The 26532-nt window shown below is 41.2% G+C and overlaps 1 protein-coding gene across 3 annotated transcripts in view; it reads right to left on the bottom strand.

The window, feature by feature from the left end:
- Window positions 1–20114, bottom strand: part of LOC115139610 (interphotoreceptor matrix proteoglycan 2-like) — a 33845-nt gene extending 13731 nt beyond the window's left edge. For 2 of the 3 annotated variants that reach the window (XM_029677183.2, XM_029677185.2), the window contains exons 1-12: window positions 19781–20114; window positions 17129–17371; window positions 15848–16014; window positions 15280–15314; window positions 13041–13090; window positions 12709–12821; window positions 9385–9534; window positions 8387–8445; window positions 7710–7730; window positions 4709–4875; window positions 4570–4631; window positions 178–4483 (exon numbers count right to left, since the gene is read on the bottom strand). In XM_029677183.2, coding sequence (XP_029533043.2) covers window positions 178–4483; window positions 4570–4631; window positions 4709–4875; window positions 7710–7730; window positions 8387–8445; window positions 9385–9534; window positions 12709–12821; window positions 13041–13090; window positions 15280–15314; window positions 15848–16014; window positions 17129–17371; window positions 19781–19946 — 5539 coding nt within the window. In that variant the 5' untranslated portion in view covers window positions 19947–20114. The remainder of the gene's footprint in view (window positions 1–177; window positions 4484–4569; window positions 4632–4708; window positions 4876–7709; window positions 7731–8386; window positions 8446–9384; window positions 9535–12708; window positions 12822–13040; window positions 13091–15279; window positions 15315–15847; window positions 16015–17128; window positions 17372–19780) is intronic. The other variant, XM_065026452.1, reaches the window with a different exon arrangement.
- Window positions 20115–26532: the final 6418 nt, after the last annotated feature.

Raw genomic sequence — 26532 nt, 5'->3', positions numbered from 1 at the left:
ATTCAGCCCAAATATAGACCATTAATACATCTCCTCCCTGGACCGGCCTGTAATTATTAGTTGTGATGCAACTGCACTCCTCCAGCAACAAAATTCATAGTTGAAAATGTTTAATTATATATGACTGTTATCTGTTCTTTACTGGTCAAAAAAGCATGTATAACCTACATTACTCACCTGTTTCTTCCACAGTATCAACAGCTTTCTCAGGATAGCTGTCCTCATACCCGTGGTATTCAGGCAACAGTTCCTCCTTGTCCTCCTCAGTTGACTGGTCTTCTATTGGGACAATATTGTCCTCTTCAACAGGATCAGGTTTCCAGGTTTCCTCTCCAAATAGAGTGTCCTCTAAAGAATCCACAGGTTGGATGATTTTAATTTCTTCAGCTGGTGGCTCACTAATATTTTCCTCAAGCTGTGTTTCCTCAACTACCCCTTCCGCAGGTTCTGGATCTTCAACTTCCTCTTCCTCAGGCTCCGGTTCTTCAACTTCCTCTTCTTTAGGCATTGGTTCTTCAACTTCCTCTTCCTCAGGTTCCGAGACCTCAACTACCTCTTCCTTGGGTCCTGGGTCGTCAACTACCTCTTCCTCAGGCTCCGGTTCTTGAACTTCCTCTTCCTCAGGCATTGGTTCTTCAACTTCCTCTTCTTCAGGTTCCAAGACCTCAACTACCTCTTCCTCAGGTTCTGTTTCCTCAATGACCTCTTCCTCATATTCTGGTTCTTCAACTACCGCATCCTCTGGTTCTGGTTCCTCAACTACCTCTTCTTCAGGCTTTGGTTCCTCAACTACCTCTTCCTCAGGCTCTGGTCCCTCAACTACCTCTTCCTCATATTCTGGTTCTTCAACTACCTCATCCTCTGGTTCTGGTTCCTCAACTACCTCTTCTTCAGGCTTTGGTTCCTCAACTACCTCTTCCTCAGGCTCTGGTTCCTCAACTACCTCTTCCTCAGGTTCTAGTTCCTCAACTACCTCTTCCGCAGGTTCTAGTTCCTCAACTACCACTTCCTTAGGTTCTAATTCCTCAACTACCGCTTTCTCAGGTTCTAGTTCCTCAACTACCGCTTCCTCAGGTTCTAGTTCCTCAACAACCTCTTCCTCAGGTTCTAGTTCTTCAACTACCGCTTCCTCAGGCTCTGGTTCCTCAACTATGTCTTCCTCAGGCTCTGATTCCTCAATTACCTCTTCCTCATATGCTGGTTCTTCAACAACCTCAACCTCTGGTTCATCAACTACCTTTTCCTCATGTTCCAAGACCTCAATTACCTCTTCCTCAGTTTCTGGTTCTTCAACTACCTCTTCCTCAGGTTCTGGTTCCTCAACTACTGCTTCCTCTGGTTTCTCAACTACCATTTCCTTAGGTTCTGAGACCTCAACTACTTCTTCCTCAGGTTCTAGTTCCTCAACTACCTCTTCCGCAGGTTCTAGTTCCTCAACTACCGCTTCCTCAGGCTCTGGTTCCTCAACTATGTCTTCCTCAGGCTCTGATTCCTCAATTACCTCTTCCTCATATGCTGGTTCCTCAACAACCTCAAACTCTGGTTCTTCAACTACCTCTTCCTCAGGTTCTGGTTCCTCAACTACTGCTTCCTCTGGTTTCTCAACTACCATTTCCTTAGGTTCTGAGACCTCAACTACTTCTTCCTCAGGCTCTGGTTCCTCAACAACCTCTTCCTCAGGTTCTAGTTCCTCAACTACCTCTTCCGCAGGTTCTAGTTCCTCAACTACCGCTTCCTCAGGCTCTGGTTCCTCAACTATGTCTTCCTCAGGCTCTGAATCCTCAATTATCTCTTCCTCATATGCTGGTTCTTCAACAACATCAACCTCTGGTTCATCAACTACCTTTTCCTCATGTTCCAAGACCTCAATTACCTCTTCCTCAGTTTCTGGTTCTTCAACTACCTCTTCCTCAGGTTCTGGTTCCTCAACTACTGCTTCCTCTGGTTTCTCAACTACCATTTCCTTAGGTTCTGAGACCTCAACTACTTCTTCCTCGGGCTCTGGTTCCTCAACAACCTCTTCCTCAGGTTCTAGTTCCTCAACTACCTCTTCCGCAGGTTCTAGTTCCTCAACTACCGGTTCCTCAACAACCTCTTCCTCAGGTTTTAGTTCGTCAACTACCTCTTCCTCAGGCTCTGGTTCCTCAACTATATCTTCCTCAGGCTCTGATTCCTCAATTACCTCCTCCTCATGTTCTGGTTTTGCAACTACCTCATCCTCTGGGTCTGGTTCTTCAACTACCTCTTCCGCAGGTTCTAGTTCCTCAACAACCGCTTCCTCAGGTTCTAGTTCCTCAAATACCTCTTCTGTTTTCTCAACTACTTTTTCCTCATGTTCCGAAACCTCAATTACATTTTCTTCAGGTTCTGGTTCCTCAACTACCATTTCCTCAGGCTTTGGTTCCTCAACTACCGCTTCCTCAGGTTTTAGTTCCTCAACTACGTCTTCCTCAGGTTCCAAGAGCTCAACTACTTCTTCCTCTGGTTCTTCAACTACATCTTCCTCAGGTTCTATTTCCTCAAGTACCTCTTTCTCATGTTCCAAGACCTCAACAACCTCTTCCTCAGTTTGTAATTCCTCAAGTACCTCTTTCTCAGGTTCTGACAACTCAACTACCCCTTCCACAGGTTCAGGTTCGTCAACTACTTCTTCCTCAGGTTCCAAGACCTCACCTACCTCTTCATCAGGTTCTGAGACCCCATCTACCTTTTCACCAGGCTCTAGTTCCTCAGCTACCTCTTCCTCAGGTTCCAAGTTCTCAACTACTTCTTCCTCAGGTTCCAAGACCTCACCTACCTCTTCATCAGGTTCTGAGACCTCATCTACCTTTTCACCAGGCTCTAGTTCCTCAGCTACCTCTTCCTCAGGTTCCAAGTTCTCAACTACTTCTTCCTCAGGTTCCAAGACCTCCCCTACCTCTTCATCAGGTTCTGAGACCTCATCTACCTTTTCACCAGGCTCTAGTTCCTCAGCTACCTCTTCCTCAGGTTCCAAGTTCTCAACTACTTCTTCCTCAGGTTCCAAGACCTCACCTACCTCTTCATCAGGTTCTGAGACCTCATCTACCCTTTCACCAGGCTCTGAGACCTCATCTACCCTTTCACCAGGCTCTAGTTCCTCAGCTACATCTTCCTCAGGTTCCAAGACCTCAACTACAAAGACCTCATCTACCTCTACCTCAGGTTCTGGTTCCTCAACTGCATCTTCCTTGGGCTCCGGTTCTTCAACTACCTCTTCCTCAAGTTCTGGTTCCTCAGTTACTTCTTCCTCAGGCTCTGGTCCCTCAAATGCCTCTTCCTCAGTTTCTGGTTCCACAACTACCTCTTTCTCAGGTTCCGAGACCTCAACTACCTCTTCCTCGCGTTCTAGTTCCTCAACTACCTCTTCCTCGGGTTCTAGTTCCTCAACTACCTCTTCCTCGGGTTCCAAGAGCTCAACTACCTCTTCCTCTGGTTCCTCAACTACCTCTTCCTCTGGTTCCTCAACTACCTCTTCCTCTGGTTCCTCAACTACCTCTTCCTCAGGTTCTGGTGCCTTAACTACCTCTTCCTCGGGTTCCGAGACCTCAACTCCCTCTTCCTCAGGTTCCAAGATCTTAACTACCATGACCTCATCTACATCTGCCTCAGGTTCTGGATCTTCAACTACGTCTTCATTGGGCTCTGGTTCCTCAAATACCTCTTCCTCAGGTTCTGGTTCCACAACTATCGCTTTTTCAGGTTCCGAGATCCCAACTACCTCTTCCTCAGGTTCTGGTTCCTCAACCTCTTCCCCTTCAATCGGAATATGTATAATATCATCCTCAACTTCAAAGTCCTCTATTGCTTCAGTGGCAGGCTGATCTGTGATGGCTGAGAGAGTCGTCACAGGTAATTCAGGGTTAGATACCTCTTCCTCAGTGGCAATGACTGTGGTAAGCTTAATCTGAGTGGTCGGAGTAGGCTCAGCCTCCTTCTCAACAACAGCCTCCTCCTCTGATATCAAGTTAGGAAGGAGTTTAGCTGGAGCATTAGTTTCTATACTTTTTATTTCATGGGCGGAGGTAATATCCAAATCCACATGGGGTAAAACAGGGTACCCATTAGTAGGGACTAAATTACCAAAAGGTGGCTCAGGGTATTCCTCGGCAGGAGAGGTTGGGAAATAGTCTCTTACAAGCTCACCAGTTCCCTCATCAATGGCTTGAATGGTTTCAATCATGTGTGTGATAAATGGCACCTCTTCCTCTGGTTCAGTTGTTGCTTCAGATTCACTCTCCACTAATTCATCACTAGTGTCCTTGTAGATGTAGGGCACATCTCCTCTCTCTGGTGGTGCTGCTTCTTCTTGTTTTTCTGGAATATCTGTAGAGTCCAGGAAGGTGATGAGCGCATTTTCCTTTTCCACAGGGCCAAGTGGAACATCCAGACGAGGCTTCTCCATGGCAATCTCTGGCTCATCTGTGGATATGTCCAGATCGTTGTGGAAAGCTGGCTCAATGGACTGTTGATGAAACAGACAAAAAAAAGGCATGTTGATGCAAAGTATGGTATTTTACCATTAGTCTAGATTAATAAGCCAGTACTTACATCTTCAATTGTTTCCTCAACAGCTTCCTCAACTGGTGTTGTAGTTGGTGGAATCCCTTTTACTGTGGAAAGACGTACAACAACGATGCAAAACATGTATTTCACAAATATAACAACTTATTCACAGTGATTTGGCTACCTGGTTCAAAGTTTAATGACTGTAGATCCACTGGCAGAGAGGCCTCTTCACTCAAAGCCTTGGCCACCATTTCCCGCAGGCTGGGCACAGTTGACCCTGGAGTCCCTGTGTCATCCTCTGAAATTGTCTGAAAGACCAGAGAATAGTGCACTGTCACTCCTCCAGGTCTGAAAAAGAAGAACATATTGTATGAGAGAAAAGAAGAGTAGTTAGTGATTACTGTATTATACAGATCTATATACACTTTAAGCAATTAACTATATCAACTAAAAACAAAGCAATCCCCTGGTAGGTTTAAGAATTGGTGAGTCAAGATACAAAGATCAATTGAAAAGTAGTGTACTTGAAAGGCAGAGCATGGAAATCAACCACTTTTTTCTTGCAGATTTTAATGACACTATCAAAAATGTATCAATATTCAGCTCTGTCAATGCGGAAGCTGGAGGGTAAACATATTAGTTCAATGGGATTAATAGCAATGATACATCAATGTTGATACATCAATTTCTTTCTTTTTGTTTTTGTGAACAGAGAAGATGCCAAGGTCGAAAGAGTTGTGTATCCTTTATCAGATTAGTGAAGCGGCTCGAGCCACTAACTGGCATGGATGTTATTGCATGTGACAGCACTGGCCACCACTGGGCCCGCAAATTAGGGAGGGAGCAACTCCGCAATTATTCTATTCACACAGGGCTTTGTATTGTACTACTTTCATGCCTTCCATCCTAAGATGAAGAAGCCTATGAAAACCTTGTTAACCCAAAAGGGATACTTTGTGATTTTGGCAACGAGGCCCTCTATCTACTTCCCCAGTGTCAGATGAACTCGTGGATATCATTTTTATGTCTTCATGCAGTTTGAAGGAAGTAGCGCTAGAAAAATTGCTAACTAGCATTAGTTTAAGGACTGGAAATCTACTGGAATGCTACTAGCATGCTAGCAGATACCCATGGACTTCCAGTCAATGTGCTAATGCTACTTAGCATTGGCTCACAAAAATACAGTACCTCTAACTTCCTTCATACTGGACACAGAGACATAAAAATGGTACCCACGAGTTCATCTGATTCTGGGGAAGTAGATAGAGGGCCTCGTTGCCAAAATCACAAAGTATAAATGAGCTACAGAAGGGGAGAAAAATGAGTCCCAGTTTCAGCTGACTTTGGTCGCCATTTCTCAACAATGTCCCTGGTTGATGTATTGACCCATCATGGCTGCAGTGCACAAACAGCTGAGTAATAGAGCTCGCCAGCATGAAGTCTTAAAAACCAGAAATGATTTACCTCTGGTTCGTTCAGCCATTCTTAATGGGCAGAAAGAATAGAGTTTTGGAATAAATGCCAAAAATAAGGTCTGAGGTTAACACAGGCTTCTGAGATCTTATATGTTTTGTTCTATGAGATAACATCAGTCAGTTAACATGACCTTTGAATTAGGAAGCCTTAGTCTATTACTTTAAAAAAGTTCACAAATTCTTCAAAATTCACAAAAAGTGATGTTAGCTGATGAAGATTATAGCATAGAACAAAACGTATATATGATCTCCTAAAGCTTATGTTTACCACAGACCTTATTTTCGGTCGGTAATAAAAAAAACTATATTTTGACATAGGCTTTGTTGGTGAGTTGGTGCCTACAAAAAGACGCCATTACTCTCTATTAATCTCTATTGCCGAGTTGCTGTTTGTTTAGGGGAAAATCCATTTGAATTCAATCACTTTTTTAAAGCAGCCCTTTTGATTTGAACGAAACCTTCCATACATATTTGTGATTCGTAGAAGTGCTCAGAAAGTGACTTTTTGGACTTGAATGCCAAAACATTCAGGCGCTAAAGATGCTGAAAGTTGACCTATTTTGCATACCCCACATTCATGTCTTCATTAATGGAAAATATAAATGGTTGAGGTTGACATCATTAGAAAGCTTACAAACAGGGTTGTTAAACCATTGTATTATTTATTGATTTAAAATAAGAATAATTTTGGATTAAAAAAATTAATAATTCTTAAACATTCATTATCAAAATAATAGATATGGGTGATTGGAAATTATACAGACAGTTACATTGATAGAAGCCACAATCTATCTGCAATGTTAAAGCTGATATTATTTATTTCATATTCACATATGTTGTAGCTTAGACCCTATTTGAAATAATCTGAGGTTTTTGTGTTGTGCCAGCCATCGGTTGAGACACAACATGCTCTTGAATCCAGGGTGGGTGTCATGTTTTGGCTAATAAAATGGGAATAAAATAAAAATGTCAACTTTCAAACGGTACCACGAAGATGGTTGGAGATCCACACATATCAGAGAAGGTTGACTTGAATGGGAATATCTGTTGTTTTAAATTATACTCTCAATTCTCCATAGGAAATCATAGAAATATATATCATAGAATAGACCATTTAAGTTGACATTCGATGGTGGGTGGACCAGGGGCCATCTTTGTGGTTGTAATTAGAACCACAAAGAAGTAATTAGAAGCATGTTGTGTCTCAACCATTTGCGGGCACAACACAAAAACCTCAGATGATGTAAAGTAAGGTCTAAGCTACAACATATGCGAATATGAAAAAAAATCAGGAGTTTTATCCATTTTTAGATCATGTTTTTATAAAAAGAAACTCAACCATAGGTTGAAGATGTGATGAAGACATGGATGTCTCGTGGTATGTTGGGGTATGAAAAAGGGGTAACCTTTGAGCACCTCTATCTCCTGAATGTTTTGGCATTCAGGTCCAAAAAGTCACTTTCTGACCACTTCTTCCATGGACAAACATGTATAGAAAGTTTTGTTTAAGTCAAAAAGGGATGCTGTCAAAAAGTGATTGAATTGAAATGGATTTACTCTTAGGTTATCTGATCCCTCTCTCCCTGGGTCCTGTGATAGATCCGGATACACACTGAGGGAAGCAGCAGACTGGCAGGGACAAGCACAGACACAGAGGGAAACTGCAGCTACCACTCAAGATGGCTCTCATCACAGTAATTCAATTACCCTTCACTCCCATGGGCCTCGCTAAGATTTGGAGAGAGGGAAGAAAAGAGGACATTAGTATGTGATATATTGACTTGTCAGCCATTAGTATGTGATATAATGACTTCTCAGCCATTAGTATGAGATATAATGATTTATCATCTACAAAGGTAATAAAACGTCCTTCATTGCTGGTCGGGTGTCATCACAAACATGTGCTTTTCACTCGTGACATGTATTCTTTTGTATTTGAATGTAAAGATATAATGACCTTCAAAGATGTATTTTTGGCATGCATGTCGTTCACACTAATGACTAAAGTATTCTTATTACAGTCAGCATAGCCAAGAGCACAACCTGTAGCATGACAGAATGGCTGGATGGCCCTAAAATATTTTATGTTCCTGGCATTTGACTGCATTTCAGCTGGGTGGGAATGGACTTGTTATGTATTCAAATGAATCCAGAGTCCATTCCAAATCAACACGTAGTTAAGGTCCGATTAAATACATTTAGTCTGAGAGGAATTTCTCAGCGCAGTGAGAGGCTGTGCTTCACTTCTACTGGTGGAGCTACCAGCTTTCACCTGGCTTTCATCTGTCTCACCTAATCTATTGCTTTTTTCATTAGCTCTCCAAAATGTTGGAATTAAGCTCGAAGGCACCAGATGTGATTATTCATGTCTGCCACAGACTTACCTGATTCCCAAAACACTGATCTCTTTAAATCCTGGGAGCTTGTCAAAAACATGGAGCATCTGTTGAAAAAGAAGATGGACTAAATTAAACTAGTTTATTACAGAATCAAATATGATGCCATTTTCTGTTGGCACAAATGTTACTGGTTACCAGCTCCCATAATGTAATCTGAGGATATCTAAAGTACTCTAAGTCAGGAATGTATGAACGGGACACTTACACTCATATACCTCTACCTTTAGTTACTCACATTTAGCAGACACTTGCCACTGGGCACACACTGGTTGAATCAATGTTGTTTCCACGTCATTTCAATGAAATTTCTTTGAACGAACGTGGAATAGACGTTGAATTGACGTCTGTGCCCAGCTTTGAGAGTCCAATGAATTTCCGCCATTGTAACATCCAATGGGAGAAAATGTGCAAGTGCATATTTCGGGAGAAGGGTGGAGATCGGGACTGAACCATGGTGTATTCAGGTTGAGAATCCATTAATTGCAACTCAGTAATCTGCTTTCTTTGCTTCTGACTCATGATCCTGTGGCATTCTATAATTATCTTTAACCATGATCCCCTTCAGAGGGCCACAACCCATGAGGACAGGAGCACTTGTAGCAACGTGTCACAGATCACACTCTACCGCATCGGGTATCTGTTAGTATCTGTTAGTTGATCGTGTGACACTTTATAAGATAATTACTTTATTTCCAATGGTAAATTTTGTTTGCGGCACTGTGCATACATTAAAACCCCCATCAAGACACCAAATAAACTGTACCTCAATGGGATAGCCCATTGGTCTTAGGGACATTTACATTACTGATGGACATAGAGAGGGTATACAGACTACAGAGCCTGGGCTCCCATAAGTCTTTCCATCTACAGTGCAGTATCTCGACTAGCCTGAGTGTCAGTCCGTTTGCCCCATCATGCCAACTCCTTGTCACTCATTTCCATTCTATTTGGCTTGACAATGACAGCAATGGTTATTATCTCACCTGGTCTTGCAGGTGTTGAGAGAGGTCAACATATTGGGGGGAGTCAGGGTCATCCAGTAGTTCCCTGTAGCCTGGGTCCACCAGGTCAATGCTGAACTCCACTATCTCCTCGACATGGTTCTCCGGAATAATGTTGGGCAGCTCAGAGTCCTACAAACAGTGGATGAAAACAGGGCCCTATTGATTAGGTACCAAAAGAGCCCTATTGATTAGGTACCAAAAGAGCCCTATTGATTAGGTACCAAAAGAGCCCTATTGATTAGGTACCAAAAGAGCCCTATTGATTAGGTACCAAAAGTCCTATTCATTAAGCATCAAAAGGAAAGAAAACCGACTGAAATAGGGAGGGACAACCTGAACTTAAGAAATACCCATTTTAGTTTTCCCTTGCAAAACGTTATGCTATTATGTAGGCTCGGCCCTAACATATGTGCTCTCTGTAACCTCTGGTTCTGCATGGCAAATGGCCCAGGAACACAAGGAACATTCTCAAGGGCCAGTCAATCCTTTCCCCATCAAGAGGCCAAAATGCCTTTCTCTCTCTCTATGTGACACAGTATGCAGCGGATAAACTATTGAAATGTGTGTTAGTGATGCTTGTTTGGTCTCTATCTGAAACTTGTACCCTGAAGAGAACACTGATGCTATCTATATGGATGTATGATCTCTGTAGTAAGTCTAGATGGTCAGAGTGAACTCTGACGACACTGTATGCAAGGATCTCTTTTGTCCTCTCAGGAATGATGTCTTCTCTCTAGTATACCCAGCCCACACCCTCAGGTCATCAAACATAGATGTGACCGCCTTCCTAGAGGATGTTGGCTGGTTCGATCTGATTGGATATCTTAGTTTTATTCATTTTGGTTTGGTCTGTGGTTGTCAAAAAACAGATTTTCAACACAAATAATTCAGATCTGGTATAAATGGAATGGAAGTACTTAGTTCTCTCACTTGCTCCTGTTATCCACTCTACAGAAAGGTTGTTTGGACATGTTTCTCTTGTAGGCTGCTCGGCCTTCTGCCTGAGTAGACCTGTTTTGTTCATGCTTTGCTTTGTAACTCTGACATCTTTATGCCTAGAATAATGCCTTGTAGTGCTTGTTAATGTTTTGTAACTTAAGCTTTATGCCTTGTGTGGGATTTCATTCTGTTTTACAATGTTCATGAAATATCTGCCTTAGGCAATTCTCAGACATTTCTCGATGGCTTATTATTGTAAACCAACTATAGTCTCTTGCAAAAAATCTAAATCATCTTTATGTAGTCAGATATTTAGTTTTAGTAGACTTTGGTCATATTAATTGCATATTAGTCTTATGATGGGTCATATGTAAGGTATACTGTATATAAAATGCATATGATACATATTACTTCACTACAATGGTTTGCCCTAATGAATAGGAACAGTAGTTAGATCATGTATTTGATGATAGCTTTTAGACCATATGGCTAAATGTTATCAGCTCACCCTCTCTGTCTGAGACATACAAGGCAACAGCTGGGCTGGGCAACCACAAGCAAACATTCTGTCAGCTTTCTTTTAAATCTGCAAGCTGTTAGCAATCTTAACATCTAGCCTAAGCTACAGTGCCTTCAGAAATTATTGATACCCCTTAAACTTATTACACATTTTTTGTGTTACAGCTTGAATTCAAAATGGATTCAATATTTTTCTTACCATCTACACACAATTCCCCATAATGATGAAGCAAAAACTGATTTTTATAAATGTTTTGCACATTTATAAAATATAAAAAAACTGAAATATTACATTTACATAAGTATTCAGACCTTTTACTCAGTACATTGTTGAAGCACTTTTGGCAGCGATTACAGAATCAAGTCTTAGGTGTGACGCTACAAGCTTGGCACACCTGTATTTTGGGAGTTTCTCGCATGCTTCTCTGCAGATTCTCTCAATCGCTGTCAGGGTTGGATAGGGAGCGTTGCTGCACAGCTATTTTCAGGTCTCTCCAGAGATATTCAATCGGGATCAAGTCCGGGCTCTGGCTGGGCCATTCAAGGACATTCAAAGACTTGTCCCAAAGCCACTCTTGCATTGTCCTGTCTGTGTGCTTAGGGTTTTGTCCTGTTGGAAGATGAACCTTCGCCCCAGTCTGAGGTCCTGAGCGCTCTCTAGCAGGTTTTCATCAAGGATCTCTCTGTACTTTGCTCCGTTCATCTTTGCCTCGATTCTGACAATTCTTCCAGTCCCTGAAAAACATCCCCACAGCATGATGCGGCCACCGTAGGGATGGTGCCAGGTTTCCTCCAGATGTGATGCTTGGCATTCAGGTCAAAAAGTTCAATATTGGTTTCATCAGACCAGATAATCTTGTTACTCATGGTCTGAGAGTCGTTAGATGCCTTTTGGCAAACTCCAAGTGGGCTGTCATCTGCCTTTTTACTGAGGAGTGGCTTCCATCTGGCCACTCTACCATAAAGGCCTGATTGGTGGAGCACTGCAGAGATGGTTGTCTTTCTGGAAGGTTCTCCCATCTCCACAGAAGACCTCGAGAGCTCTGTCAGAGTGACCAACGAGTTCTTGGTCACCTCCCTGACCAAGGCCCTTCTTCCACGATTATTCAGTTTGGCCAGCTCTAGGAAGAGTCTTAGTGGTTCCAAATGTCTTCCATTTAAGAATGATGGAGGCCACTGTGTTCTTGGGGACCTTCAATGCTGCAGACATGTTTTGATACCCTTCCCCAGATCAGTGTCTCAACACAATCCTGTCTTGGAGCTCTAAGGACAATTCCTTCAACCTCATGGCTTGGTTTTGCTCTGACGTGCAAAGTCAACTGTGAGACCTTATATAGACAGGTGTGTGCCTTTCCAAATCATGTCCAATCAATTGAATTTATCACAGGTGGACTCCAATCAAGATGTAGAAACATCTCAAGGATGATCAATGGAAACAGGATGCACCTGAGCTCAATTGCGAGTCTCATAGTGAAGGGTCTAAATACTTATGTAAATAAGGTATTTCTGTTTTTGATATTTTATACATTTGCAAAAAAAATGAAATAAGGCTTAACAAAATGTGGAACAATTCAAGGTGTCTGAATACTTTCCGCTGGCAAGATTTGAAAACGGCTGTCTAGCAATAATCAACAACCAACTTGACAAAGCTTAAAGAATAATGTGCAAATATTGTACAATCCATACTCTTAGACTTACCCAGAACGACTCACACCCCTGAGTCAATACATGTTAGAATCATCTTTGGCAGCAATAACAGCTGTGAGTCTTTCTAGGGTACATACAACATGTGGAAAAAGTCAAGGGGTGTGAATACTTTCTGAAGGTACTGTCAATGGCGTTTACCTCCTCAGCAGCGGTTTCTTCTTCAACTGTATCATCAGGAGCATCAGGGACACTGGAATCACTGGTCACGGGAGTGGGTGGTTCTGGTGCAGCAGTCCGGGTCTCTTCTGGACCTAAACGGATCATTGATGTCATGAAGAAGGGCTCATACCCGAAACGTTTGTGCAGGAATACAAATCTGTTCATTTAAGCTGTTTTGGTTTTTCCCTAAACAGATCATTACAATCTAATTATACTATATGCAAGACAAACATACTGTATATTCAAGGCAGATTTATAAAATCATTGATTAACTATTGATATGTGCATTTTGATAAAGTGTCTTGCCATACCTGCTATCCCAGTGACCTCTGGTGCTGCTGTGGTTGCGGCTGCTTCTGCTCTGCAGGTGAAAGAGTAGATCATACGAATAATGAATGATGAATGTTTGTCCATAATAGCCCAGCTGTGAGTGGTTAAGCTAATGGTTTGTGAAAAACAGCATTTGACAACAAGCACTTATCCCCCAATTACTTTACAAGATAATTACCATGGCAATGCACAAGCTCTCCCACCTGTTTTAAGAATACAATGGTCTTCAACCAGCAGCACCATACAACAGTGCATGTACATGTACAGTATACCAAAGCAGATGTACTGTACAGTATACCAAAGCAGATGTACTGTACAGTATACCAAAGCAGATGTACTGTACAGCATATAGTAACAACCTGGGTAAATACTTGGTCATTTATGGTAATTATGTCACGTGATATGGACTTTGACCTCTAGGGTAAATATCTGTATTACCTGTATAAATTGCTTTAAAAAAAAGAAACCCTGATACATTTTAAACTATGTTGCCAAGTGTTTCTAAAAGGTGATGAAATTACCTTTCAAATTATAAATAATATAACCAACTTTGAAAGCACCACCTACAACTATTGTTTAAAAATAGGCCATATTGTGCCATTGACATTAGAATGTTCTGAGCTTAGCTGTGGGGCAGCTATGTTTTTGAGTTGTAACTTTGGGGATAGAATCACCAAATTGCACACACACACACAGTAAATGTAGAACAGGGTTATAAAATCACAGGATTCCCCACAGAAGTCTTTTTTCCAATATGACCGCCAAACACCTCAATGGGGTCGTATTGGATCAATTTCGCATTAACATACTTGTATGAAATGTAATTGTAGTATGCCCAATAATATCTTAAAGTATTCATAGTGATGTAGAATACACAACCAAATGAGCCAGGTGTGTGACCGTCTGCCAGCTGTAAAGATGTTCAATAATTCACACAATTGTGGTCATAATATTTATCAAGCCTTAATTGCAGTATTTCATCTTCAAACATGTAAAAATGTATATGTACAAGTAAATATGAATTGATGTGGGCTGATTAAAATGATATACACTGTTATCCTATTAAGTGTTTTCATTATGGAGACTATAGACCTGCCCCTTACATTCCATTACTATGTAGTAACATCCAATGTTGGGCCTGTTGAGGCCAGGGTTGGGGAGTAAACGGATTACATTAAATCTGTCACATGTAACTGATTACAAAAAAACTGGAACTGTTGTACTTCTAGGATTACTTTTAAATTAAGAAAGGATGTTTGCAACAAAATTATTTGACACCTTTCTGTTTTCTCAATGCCATAAATTAGCATTGAAAAATGTTGAGCTTGGAAGGCACTATGGTGTTTAACACTGGTTTGATCATGTGAAATTGATCCGATAAGACCCCATTGAGTTGTTTTGCGGCCATATTGGGAAAAGGCTTCTGTGGGGTTAATGGCTCTGTACTTTATCTATAAATGTGTTTAAAACCATGTTCCAGCTGTATGTGTGTTTGGTTCTATCACCAAAGTTACAATTCAAAAACAGAACTGCCCCACCACCTTCTATGGCCAAGCTTCCTACATTCTAATGGCAATGGCACAGTATGGGCTATTTTTAAACAATAGTTGTAGGTGGGGCTTTCAAAGTTATATTACAACAAAGTACAAATGTATCAATGTGTCCTTTTTAAAGCAATTTATACAGGTCATTCAGATATGTACTCTAGATCAGGGGTTCCCAACCTTTTTCCTCCAGGGCCCCCTTTATCACAATTGAAAAATGTCAGCCCCCACCCTACCCCCCCACCGAATTCACCCCTGACTTCCCAAAAAATGTAATGTTTTATTATGATATGTATATAAACCCTCAATGTAATTATGGGATATACGTGAGAAATAACTTGTTGACATTGTTTGTCAGAGGGTCAAATCCATATGGGAAATGTGAACGTGATGGAAGAGTGATAAACACACAGAAAGCTGTCATTACTGCAATGCTATCACACATTTTCCAACTCTAGGGACATAAACCTCCAGGAGAATCCCTATTAGACATCGTCACCCCAAGTGAGCCTGACCGACCCCCTGGCCCATGGACCACATGGAGTGCTGGAATTATATGGCAGGTCAAATTCAAAAAGCCGGACTCAAGAGGGCTGCAGTGTGAGTGAGAAAGAAGCACCGTTGACATCTATCAGCAGACAGCAGGCGGCATACTGCCTTTGTCTCTAAGCCTTACCCGGTCGACTGCCTCTCGTCTCGCAGATTCATCCTCTACGAAAGTAGAAAAATCACATCACCACATCAGTCATACACATCATCTGGACTTTAAACCAATAACATAATACATCGAAACTGTGTAGCATATAAAGTATCACTGAAACTTGGGAGTGCTGTCTGCAAATATACATGCATTTTATAAACTCTTATAGATGTAAATGAACCAAATTGACTAGACTAGAGATTAATATGATGCTGTTTTGTGTATTAATGGGAGCAATATAACAAGGATATGTTTCCCCTTCACTCAAGAGACTGATATGTAATTAATACTGAGAGGAAAGACAAGTTCCTACAATTACTTTCCCTGTGGCTATTGTGCAACAAACAATGCTGTTGTTTCCTGAGGAAATGTACTAAAATAAATGGATTTCACATGATATCATAAATTCACCCATTGGCCATTGCCATTGAAAATGGTTTTACCCTCAGTAAAGACGTGCATATGCTCATTCAAATAATTAAAGTAATCATTGGTCTCACTGCTACAAAACATAAAAGGAAGGCATGTGTTGTTGGTTCCTCACCCTGTACACCATACTCATGTGCTCCTCTGAGTTGCTGAAGTTAGTGGCCAGGTCAGCGAGACACAGAGACTCGTGTTGACATGTGTGAACCCATGTTGTGTACTCTGTAGTGACAGGGATCCTGTCAAAGAAGATCCGGAAGGCCTCCCACACAGCCTCCTGACAAACTGACCAAAGACAGAACAGTCTTCCGGTGAGAATGAAAGATCCTCAGCACTTCGACCAATAGATAGAGATCCACATAAAGTCCAAGTGTACATCCCAAATGGCACCCTATTCCCTATATTGTGCACCACTTTTGACCACAGCCCTATTGGCCCTGGTCAAGAAAAGTAGTACACTATAAAGGGAATAGGGTGCCATTTGGGGAGTGATAGAGATGTCTCAAAGGAAAAACAACTCTAAACAAAGCAGATTGTTTTCAGACACACGAGGGTTCAACGGTAGTGAGATAAAAGCTGGGAGAACGGCGGCTTTATCTTGTCAAGAGAACACACCGATGGTTCTCATGATGAACGACTAAATTCAGATTTTTTTCCCCCTGACCTGTCCTTAGCCAAGTTCCCCACTCCATCCTCCATCCTCCCCTCAGAATGGCCCAGCGCTATCAGATTGGTTACCCTTTCAAATGTGAAATGAATTCAAGACTATTGCTGCAATCATTCAGTTTGTTCTTATCCTTCAATCCACCTATTTTGAGACTCTCAGCACGAAAAGAGTTGTAGAATAGACACAAAGTCTTATGTCTGGTGAAAAGATAAAAGTCTGCTCTTTTATCATCTTTACAAAACCTGTGGGGGGAAAAAAATGGAATTCCTATTCCCAAAGGTGTGCTTTTATGTTTTTAAAAGGCAGCGAATAAGTCTCAAATGGCAACATATTGCCTATATAGTGCACTGCTTTTGTATTGCATGCTGCCTCGGGGTGAAGCTGTGAGTACTCTCCCTGGATGACTTTGTTGTTATTCTGCTTCCCAGTCTTCAGTTCTCCTCACTGTCTACTGTAGACTGTAGACTTATCAACATGTTCTCTCTGGTGCACACCTGGATATCAAGTTGTAGGTATTGCTGGGCACTGCTATGGTCCACAATCTATACTAATTGAGACGTTTATCACTGGTGCATACCACAACCTTCACGATTTAGTTTGAGTAGAGGCTTTACACACCACGCAGCAGGCAGAGCCTCAACTCATGCCCTCTGGGGCAGAAGAGCTGGACACTAAACATATCACCCTGCAATAGACAATAATGTTTGTCTGTAATGAACGGGAGGCCCATACCTCTGAGCCTGTAGTAGGCTTGATGGCTGGCAATGACCTCATTGATGGTCTCCTGAGGACAGACTCTCACTCCAGAGTGAAAGACTGCGGCCCGCTTCCTCCGATGCTTTTCCAGGTCAAATATCGTTCTGACATTCGAGTTTTGCTTGGTCGTTTTCAGAAGTTCAACCAAGTGCATAGAATTGATGGCTTCTGTTTCTGTCCCGATTACTCCTCTCTGCAAAGAGCCCCGATTATTCCTCTCTGCAAAGACAAGATAAAAGGAAAAATACATTCAAAACATGATATTTACAAGATGTGTCAAATTGTATAATGTACTGTACGATGTTTGAAAAGCCTGTGTTGAAAAGCACAATTTTCTCTCATGGCTATCCTGAAATAGTTCTGTTATATCAATGCATACAATATTCAACCATGTCTCTGGCTTCTATTTGTGATACAATTACATAATTGACTGATCTCTCAGCTGTGAGAGAGAAGAATTCTACTGTAGTGGCGGGAGGGAAATTCTCAACTTATCAGCAGAAAGTATCCCAGCTAGCACAAAGCGTTCTGAGAACCGTATGTTTCTTAGAGTTTGGTCAGAGTTTGGGAATGGTGCAGGATAGTTGCTTGGCTTTGGAACATTCTCAACACATTTAAGGAACTTGAAAAAAAAAAATGCAGTACTTCAGCATAATGTTTCCTACCGGTTTGCTCATGGTTTTATTTAAAGTCATGTTCTCAAATTGTTCCAAAAATGTTAAGAAACAACGTTCTTCTGTAGGAATTTCAGTACTTCACCATAACATTTTCATACAGATTTACTCATGGTTCTATTCAAAGAAGCTTTCTCAAATTGTTCCTGAAGACATTAAGAAAACATTCCAGAAAAACCACAGGAAAACTTTGTTAAAATTCATAGAATGTTCTAAGAATGTTATTTAAAAACATATCCGTTCCGTTCTAGAGAACAGAAGGTTATAGGTTTGAATCTCACTCATACCGGATCACAATAACAAACAAAAAATGTGATTGCATTAATGCCTAAGGAAATTCATTTCCATATGTGCTTGGAGTTCAAATTCCCCAAATAAGTTAGCAGTGTTATTGCAACTCTTAATGAAGCATTCCGTGAAGGTTTGAAGGAAGTTATCAAAAAAAGTGTTAATAAAACCTCCCAGGAAAACCTTCAAGGAACCAGACTAAAAGCTTCTCAGAAAGTCTCTGCCACCTAAAAATAGGCTTCCCAGAACAGGCAAAATATTCACTAATTGTTCTCAGAACGTTTAAAAAACGTTCAGATTTACCAGTCAGGAAACCTATGGCTTCATTCCCACAACCAATGTGAAACCAAAAACATACATTTCCACAACTTCAAAGGAACTAAATGTGCTAGCTGAGTAATGTTTACATCCCCTGACCATGAAAGAACGTAGCCTTTTCAGATTTGCACTCATCACCAAGGAAACAGAGACCACCGCAGTCTTAATTTAAATGTTGCCAGTAGATTTCCATGTCGTACACAGACAGGAAAGATCCATGAAATTGAGGATCAACATGATTCGGAAAATGATTGTTACTTCATGGTCATGGGTGGATATTCGAAATTGAGTCACTTCCTTTCATTGCAAATATTTACAAGTTGACTAATTCTTTAAGACCTTGAAACAGCCTTTCGTCCTGCGCGTGTGTGTCTTTAAGAATACTAGAAAACATCTGTCTTCTTTTATATGACAACAACAAATACTGAGCACTTTGTGTGGATATCAAGTTGTGGGTACTGGTATGGATACCCCCATGGTCCACACTCTATTAGCCTACTTATTTAGACATTTCTGCTGGTATAGTGTAGAACCGTGATCACGGCACAATCAAACTACAATAAACAGGCTTTCATTTGTCTAATGTTAAATTTGACCCTTTGTCTCTATAGCCTTAAAACAGTTTTATCTTCCAAGCCATTATTACGTCACCAAGTTAGTGCCAGCTGGTTATGCAACCACAATGAGCTCTAAATTGTTCAAACAATGCCAAAAGTTCAAAGAGGTTGTGACGCTCACCTCTTAGGAAAACTCACCAGTATCAGGATGGGAAGCACTGTATGTATAGTAGATACTCTATGAGATATTGTAGAACTACAGGCCTACAACCTGTTGTTATGCCACCATTATGCAACCTGCTCATCCTGCCCGTCATATTCCTATCACGCCGGCCATATTCTGGCTTCCTTGGTGCCATATTCACTCCTTACAAGGTGCAGTATCTCTTACATGCGTTTCAAACGCAAGGCTGGGAGTAGTATTGTGCAAACATATTGCAGTTGAATCAGTATAATCAGCGTAATCAGTAGGCCTCTGTGTCAGAGCTTCAATGGTAGCAGTGATATACCGGTGGTAAAGATAGAAAGCTCATTTTGGATCATTCTAATGCTTGGTTACACCCAATTACCCTTAAAGTAATCTTGCAGATTGCCGTTGTAAAGTTCCACACACAATGTCCAAAATGTCAAATCGTCCTAGCTATGAACCTGAAATGATTTAACCCACTGTATAAGGGGTGTAACATTTGATATCTAAAGCAGCGAGATCCCATAAAAACGGATGAAGTGTAGTGCCCTTCAGGTACTTAAGGTTTATGGCTCTGTGAACTAAAATGGAGCTGGAAGCTTACCTTTAATTGCAGTGGCGTGGAGAGTGAAGAGGACCAGGAACAGCGTAATAATGAGTCCACATTTCCAAGGCATAACGGAAACCGTTTTGTTTGCAAAGTTAGAATAAGAAAAATATCCAGGTGCGGAGTTTATCTCATGTGGTGCTAATACAGTCCTTGGGATCATTTAGTATCAGGGTGTCTATCGATTCCGCATGTAGGAGGCTGGTCATTTAGGCTAAGGCTTTGACTTGCTTCCCAGCAGATAGTGAGAATTTGAGGGTGGCATCTGATAGACATGGCATGGAACTAGGCAAGCTCTCTGGGTCCAACTAGGGATAGTGGACTCGCTCGAAGTGCGACAAGAGGGACAGGGTTAAAAAAGCAGACACTGTTTCGGGAATAATCTGTTTATCTACTGCTCAGACATAATCCGTCTTTACCCCATGGGCCCTACAGCCCCAGCGTCATCCTGTTAGGGACTTTCTTGGTGGAAGCATCTGTCAACCTGCCTGCCACCCCCTGGCACTCCTGCCCACCTCATCCTCCACGTCCACTCCCAGCCTCACCTGATACCCCCCCCCCTTACCTCCTCACCCCATCAACTACTCACTATGTCACCCAGATCCCTACTGTCCTCTTTAAGCTTACTTGGAACCCAACTGCAGCAGCTTTCAGTAAATCCTTGACAAGACAATGCACTCTGTTCCCCCGTGTGTTGTACTGTACAGTACGTCAGACAGTGTTGTGTCTCCTCTAGGGTTTAAAGTGGGTGCTTTAACTGTGGATTTCCCCCTGCACTCCTGTCAGCTAGCAGGGGGGTTGACAACCGCCGCTGTTATTTCTGGTCTTGCCGCTCTAAGCCCCCTCTTAGGATGAGTGTCTATGAACTGTGACCTGTTTGATTAGGATGAGTGGGGAAAGTTGCAAGTACTTACTTATGTCACTGACCATTCAAAATGCCACCCAGTGGAGGCACAGCTTACGCTCGTTGGTCAGAATATTTTTTAAATGTAATGTCTGACTGACAATGTATGAACAAACACAACAAGTCCACAATTGTGGTTCTGTGTGGTTCAATATTGTGAGTTGTAGCATTTAAGTTCCATTCCATTAACCACGTAATCCCAAGACAACTGGATGGTTGACATTTTATTAAGTAGCCTACTTCGGAAGCTATCACCGTTAATATTCAGATGCGGTATTCATTGCCCTATTCACAGAGGCAACACGCAAAATGTAAATCAACTCCTTAACAAAAGGAAGTGATAAGCTAAAAAGAATTGATATTTGTTTGGTTCAAACTGTAGTATAAATACACATGTAGGTAGACTATATTCTCCATTTTTTCCCTTCCTTTTCTTTTAAGAGCTTTGTCACAACGGACCACTCAGTCAATGCCCCCTCAGAGGTTATGGAGTATGCAGTGTCACTTAAAAATAACATTCTAATAGAAAATGGTAGCTGGTAACTATTGAACTGAATTGTTAGATACTACTGCACTGTTGGAGCTAGGAATACAAGCATTTCGCTACATTTGCAATAACATCTGCTAAATCTGTGTATGTGACCAATAACATTTGACTTGATTGTACATAAAGGTGTTTAAGCCATACACTTATAACCGTAATCCCCATGATTGAAGCCAATTTCACAAATCAAGAGACATTATTTTGTCTTCAAAAGGACAGCTCTCTTATAGTGCATTTCAGCAAAATATGAAGATAGATTTTCCACAGGAATCTATAGTATATGGCTATTGTCCTTTGTCCTGTAAGTGCCCTATACAGTTTGACCCTGCCTCCGTGATAACATTGACAATGAGGGCTAAAATGTCAAGTCTTAACACCTGCATGGAAACACTAGCTACTACAATGCTGTGTATGTTTTTACTTTGCTCAATTGAACACTTCATGCCATAAAATGATTATAACTTTTGTTCCATTGTCATGGATGATCAGGCAGTGCTGTCTAACCTATGTTTGGTTGTCCCCCTCTGACCCTTTTAAATAGCATTATGAGTCATCATCTCATCACTGTTTACACTCCCTGGGGCTAACCATGTTGCCTGAGGGCTTTGCCAACATGAAAACGCTGTTATAGAGGCTGTTTTATATCATATGCTTGGTTGAGCCTTTCCTTATCATATAGAATCATCTTGAGTCATGTTCTGAAGGGAATAAGCATTATAGCCTTTCTTAAAGTGATATTCATTAAGGGATTTGTTGGGGGTAAAGGTACATGTCATTGGTACAGAACAAATCCTTATCATCAGTCTAAACGAAAGAGCTCCTCCGGGGGTTTACTTTTGAACAACGCCCTATAATAACATCACGTTTACCATCGCAAATGCAACATCCTCTTTCCCTTTTAGAACAGGGTAGCGAATCATTTGGCTATGGTCTGTGGTGTTCCATTGGTTCAAATTGAACTTGAACAAACTAAGTTTGCTAACTAATCCTGTCAAGGCACCTCAGTTCTGCCTCTGGATTACTCTGTCTGTCGGTTTTGCAGACAGAGATCTGACTCACCCTCAGTCTCTAAAAATGTAATCTTGTTCCAAAATGTATCCTTTGATCTCTCAGCAGAGTGTGCGTGCGTCAATGTTCTCATTACCATCCCAGAAAGAGGTATTTCTGTAGGCCTCAGAGAAAAATAAAGTGTATGATTTTTGTAAAATTACTATTCCATTCAGCATTTACCATCAGGCGACGTCTTTTGGACATCTTGTTTTGGTCCTGTCCAGACCGGCTGTCTTCTCTAGGTATTTTTTGGGGGGCGGTCCGGACTGGACTTGATTTCAACGTCCAAGGACGTATATTTTTGGTCCGGACCGGACCAAATCTGAACCAATCATAGATGTCTATATTTGTTTCAGATTTGACCCGGGCCTTAATATCAATGTCCACAGACGTCTGGTCTATATTTGGCCCAAATATAGATGTCTATAATTGGTTCAGATCTGGTCTAGTCCAGACCAGCCTTAATGTGGCCCAAACACAGATGTCTATGATTGGTTCAGATTTGATCAGGTCTGGACTAGACGAAATCTGAACCAATCATAGACGGCTATGTTTCATACGTTTGGACAGTACAGTAGAGCACCACAGATTACAGTAAAGTACAGTAGAGCACAGTAGAGTACAGTATAATGTAATGTATTGTACTGTATTGTACTCTACTGTAGTCTACTCTATTAAACTCTAGTGTTCTGCATTGAACTAAACTGTACTGCACTCAGTGCATTCGGAAAGTATTCCGACCCCTTGACTTTTTCCACATTTTACTGCCTTATTCTAAAATTGATTAAATGTTTTCCTCGTCAATCTACACACAATACCCCATAATGACAAAGGAAAAACAGAAATACCTTATTTACATAAGTATTCAGACCCTTTGCTATGAGGCACAACATTTTGTTCGGGTGCATCCTGTTTCCATTGATCATCCTTGAGATATTTCTACAACTTGATTGGAGTCCACCTGTGGTAAATTCAATTGATTGGACATGATTTGGAAAGGCACACACATGTCTATATAAGGTCCCACAGACAGTGCATGTCAGAGCAAAAACCAAGCCATGAGGTTGAAGGAATTGTGCGTAGAGCTCAGAGACAGGATTTTGTCATTGCACAGATCTGGGGAAGGGTATCAAAAAATTTCTGCACCAGTGAAGGTACCCAAGAACACATTGGCCTCCATCATTGTTAAATGGAAGACATTTGGAACCACCAAGACTCTTCCTAGAGCTGGCCGCCTGGCCAAACTGAACAATCGCGGGAGAAGGGCCTTGGTCAGGAAGGTGACCAAGAACCTGATGACCAAGTTCCTCTGTGGAGATGGGAGAATCTTCCAGAAGGACAACCATCTCTGAAGCACTCCACCAATCAGGCCTTTATGGTAGAGTGGCCAGATGGAAGCCACTCCTCAGTAAAAGACACATGACAGCCCACTTGGAGTTTGTCAAAAAGGCAACTTAAGGACTCTCAGACAATGAGAATCAAGATCCTCTGGTCTGATGAAACCAAGATTGAACTATTTGGCCTGAATGCCAAGCGTCATGTCTGGAGAAAACCTGGGTTCACCTTCCAACAGGACAACGACCCTAAGCACACACCCAAAACAACGCAGGAGTGACTTTGGGACAAGCCCAGACTTGAACCCAATCGAACATCTCTGGAGAGACCTGAAAATAGCTGTGCATCTGTGACTCTCCACATCCAACCTGACAGAGCTGGAGAGGATTTGCAGAAAATAATGGGAGGAAGAAGACTCAAGGCTATAATCGCTGCCAAAGGTGTTTCAACAAAGTACTGAGTAAAAGGTCTGAGTACATATGTCAATTTAATATTTACATTTAAAAAACAATTAAATCTAAAAACCTGTTTTTGCTTTGTCATTATGGGGTATTGTGTGTAGATTGATGAGGATTTAAAAAAATCTATTTTAGAATAAGGCTGTAAATTAACAAAACGTGGAAAACGTCAAGGGGTCTGAATACTGTCCGAATGCACTGTAACTTTACTGTACAGTAAGGTACTATACTCTACTGTACTGTGCTGTTCTATACTGTGCTGTTCAACCTTGGGAAACATAGACGTCTATGGTTCATTCAGATTTGATACAGTCTTTACCGGCCTTAATTTGGCCCCAAAAAAGACATCAATGATTGGTTCAGATTTAGTCCGGTCCGGACTGGCCTTGATTTGGCCCAAACCATATCTATTATTGGTCCAGTAGGGCGTTTGCCTTTCATGCCACGACCGGGGTTTGTCGTTCTCTACAAATGTTAGCCATGACCGTGAAACATCATGACTGGTAGTCCAAGTAATATGGTGAAAACTCCTTCTACTAGCCTATAATTCCACTGATCCTGCTTTTAGATTTCTGGGAAATACTGTAGTGAATGAGTATAGGCCTACACTTGTTTTTTAAAGTTGTGGGGAAATGCCCTTTATAGGAACCTTCTGAGGCTGAATGATTGATTTCTGTCCGGATCCAGATTTCCTGCAGTAGCAAATACATCTTTCCCATCCAATCAAATGACTGAATGAACATGTATACTCAACAAATTGTTGCTACAGCAGACCAGGTGTAACTTGTTAAACACCATATGGAAAGAAGAAGAAGTAGCTTGGTACTTGTGCTGCAAGACAGACGGAAGACTCACTAAACAGGGTAAGCTTTTTCTTTTTCTAAATTAACATTCAATTCAACGTTATTTCTAATTCTACTATTCTACTTCAACTGCTTTTGGTAAATTCGACAGCAGCGATGGCTAGGCTACTGGTATACTGTAAAAAAAAGAATAAGAAAAAGAAACTGTAGAAACGTAGCTAACGTTAAATATAATCAGCGTATTATGCTGTCTATATGCTGTAAGAGTTGATAACCAATTGGTGTTATAATTGTAATTTTTACATCATATTTTGCACGTCTCTTTAGTCATTTTTGACCTAGTGCGTACAGCGTACTACGATTCCCAGAGTGTTATCCACCTCTCAGAGCGCCAGTAACCTCCCTCAATAAATACACTTTGATTATTGTGTGTTCTGTGTAATTCCTTTCGTGTTTTCCAACGCTAACTAAATGGTGAATGTGTGGTGTCATTTTGTCTTCTTTTTGTAATGTGAGAAGAGATGTTGTTTCTTAGAGGAAGGTAAACGTTCATGTTCTATTCTGTATATTTGAACAAAATTCCTTAAGGTGCCCGTTTAAGAACTGGGAAAAGCTACAAATCTCACTGTGGGGTAGATGGTTAAAGCTTCTAAACTGAATGGTCATCAACACGTTTCCACTGTCCATACCTGCCTACACCTTTAACACCTTAGACAACATGATTACTCCGTTTATTTGGACTATTAAAAGGACAAGGATTAACCTAGCTAGATTAGACAGAGACGGGAGAGTTAAAGCTGCTTAACATGTAATTATATCAAGAAGCCTTTATAACTGCCCAAATAGGCTCTATTTATTGAGAACTCTAATAGGGCAATTTGGGTTGACATTGAAGAAGAACTTAATGCCCCATTTGGAGCATCGTTTTATCTGAGTCAACACTTAAATGTGGGACTGCAGAATCCCATAATGTCTCGTACTAAGAAATATGGCGTCGGAAATATAAGAGAGACAGCTTCACCTTTCCTGACAAGCTCTGCTTCGTTATGGAACAACCATACATCAGGAAGACAGGTGGTTTTCTGGAAAGAGTGGTATACGTTTTGTCTAAGCCTCAAAACTAATACATTTCACTTTCGCTTTTAGTGTCAACTTGAATTTAAGTTAGGCTGTGGAATACTGGTCCCTTGATGATGTCTACAAGTGGCTGAATACCAATTATCTCCATGATTCAATACCATCATTCCAAGGTTAACAATCTGTCTGAAGAATGACAACTCTATTCAATTGTCCATTTGTAACAAACATACTTTCTCTGTGTCCAGACCACTCACACATATTGGCCTCTATCACCAGCATGAACCATGTTTTCTAATTACCTGTGGACTTAATGGGTGTGGGAAAACAAATAGATGTTTCAAAGCCTATCGGTCACACATCTGAGCAACAAAGAAGGTCATAAAACAAGGTCATTTCAACACATCCCATTGGTCAGCATACTGCAAAAAAGAGCAAGTAATGAACCACAAAGAGCTTTTTTGAGGACCTCAGAACCATTTTTGATGCATTTATGAAACGTGACAATGATGCCCTCAGGTTTTACCTTACAAATAAGCAAAGAAATGTGGCTGAAGATGACAATCTCAGGGACTTGC

Source organism: Oncorhynchus nerka, linkage group LG13, assembly GCF_034236695.1.
Source record: "Oncorhynchus nerka isolate Pitt River linkage group LG13, Oner_Uvic_2.0, whole genome shotgun sequence".
Lineage (NCBI taxonomy): Eukaryota > Metazoa > Chordata > Actinopteri > Salmoniformes > Salmonidae > Oncorhynchus > Oncorhynchus nerka.
This window is presented reverse-complemented; position numbering and strand designations above follow the sequence as displayed.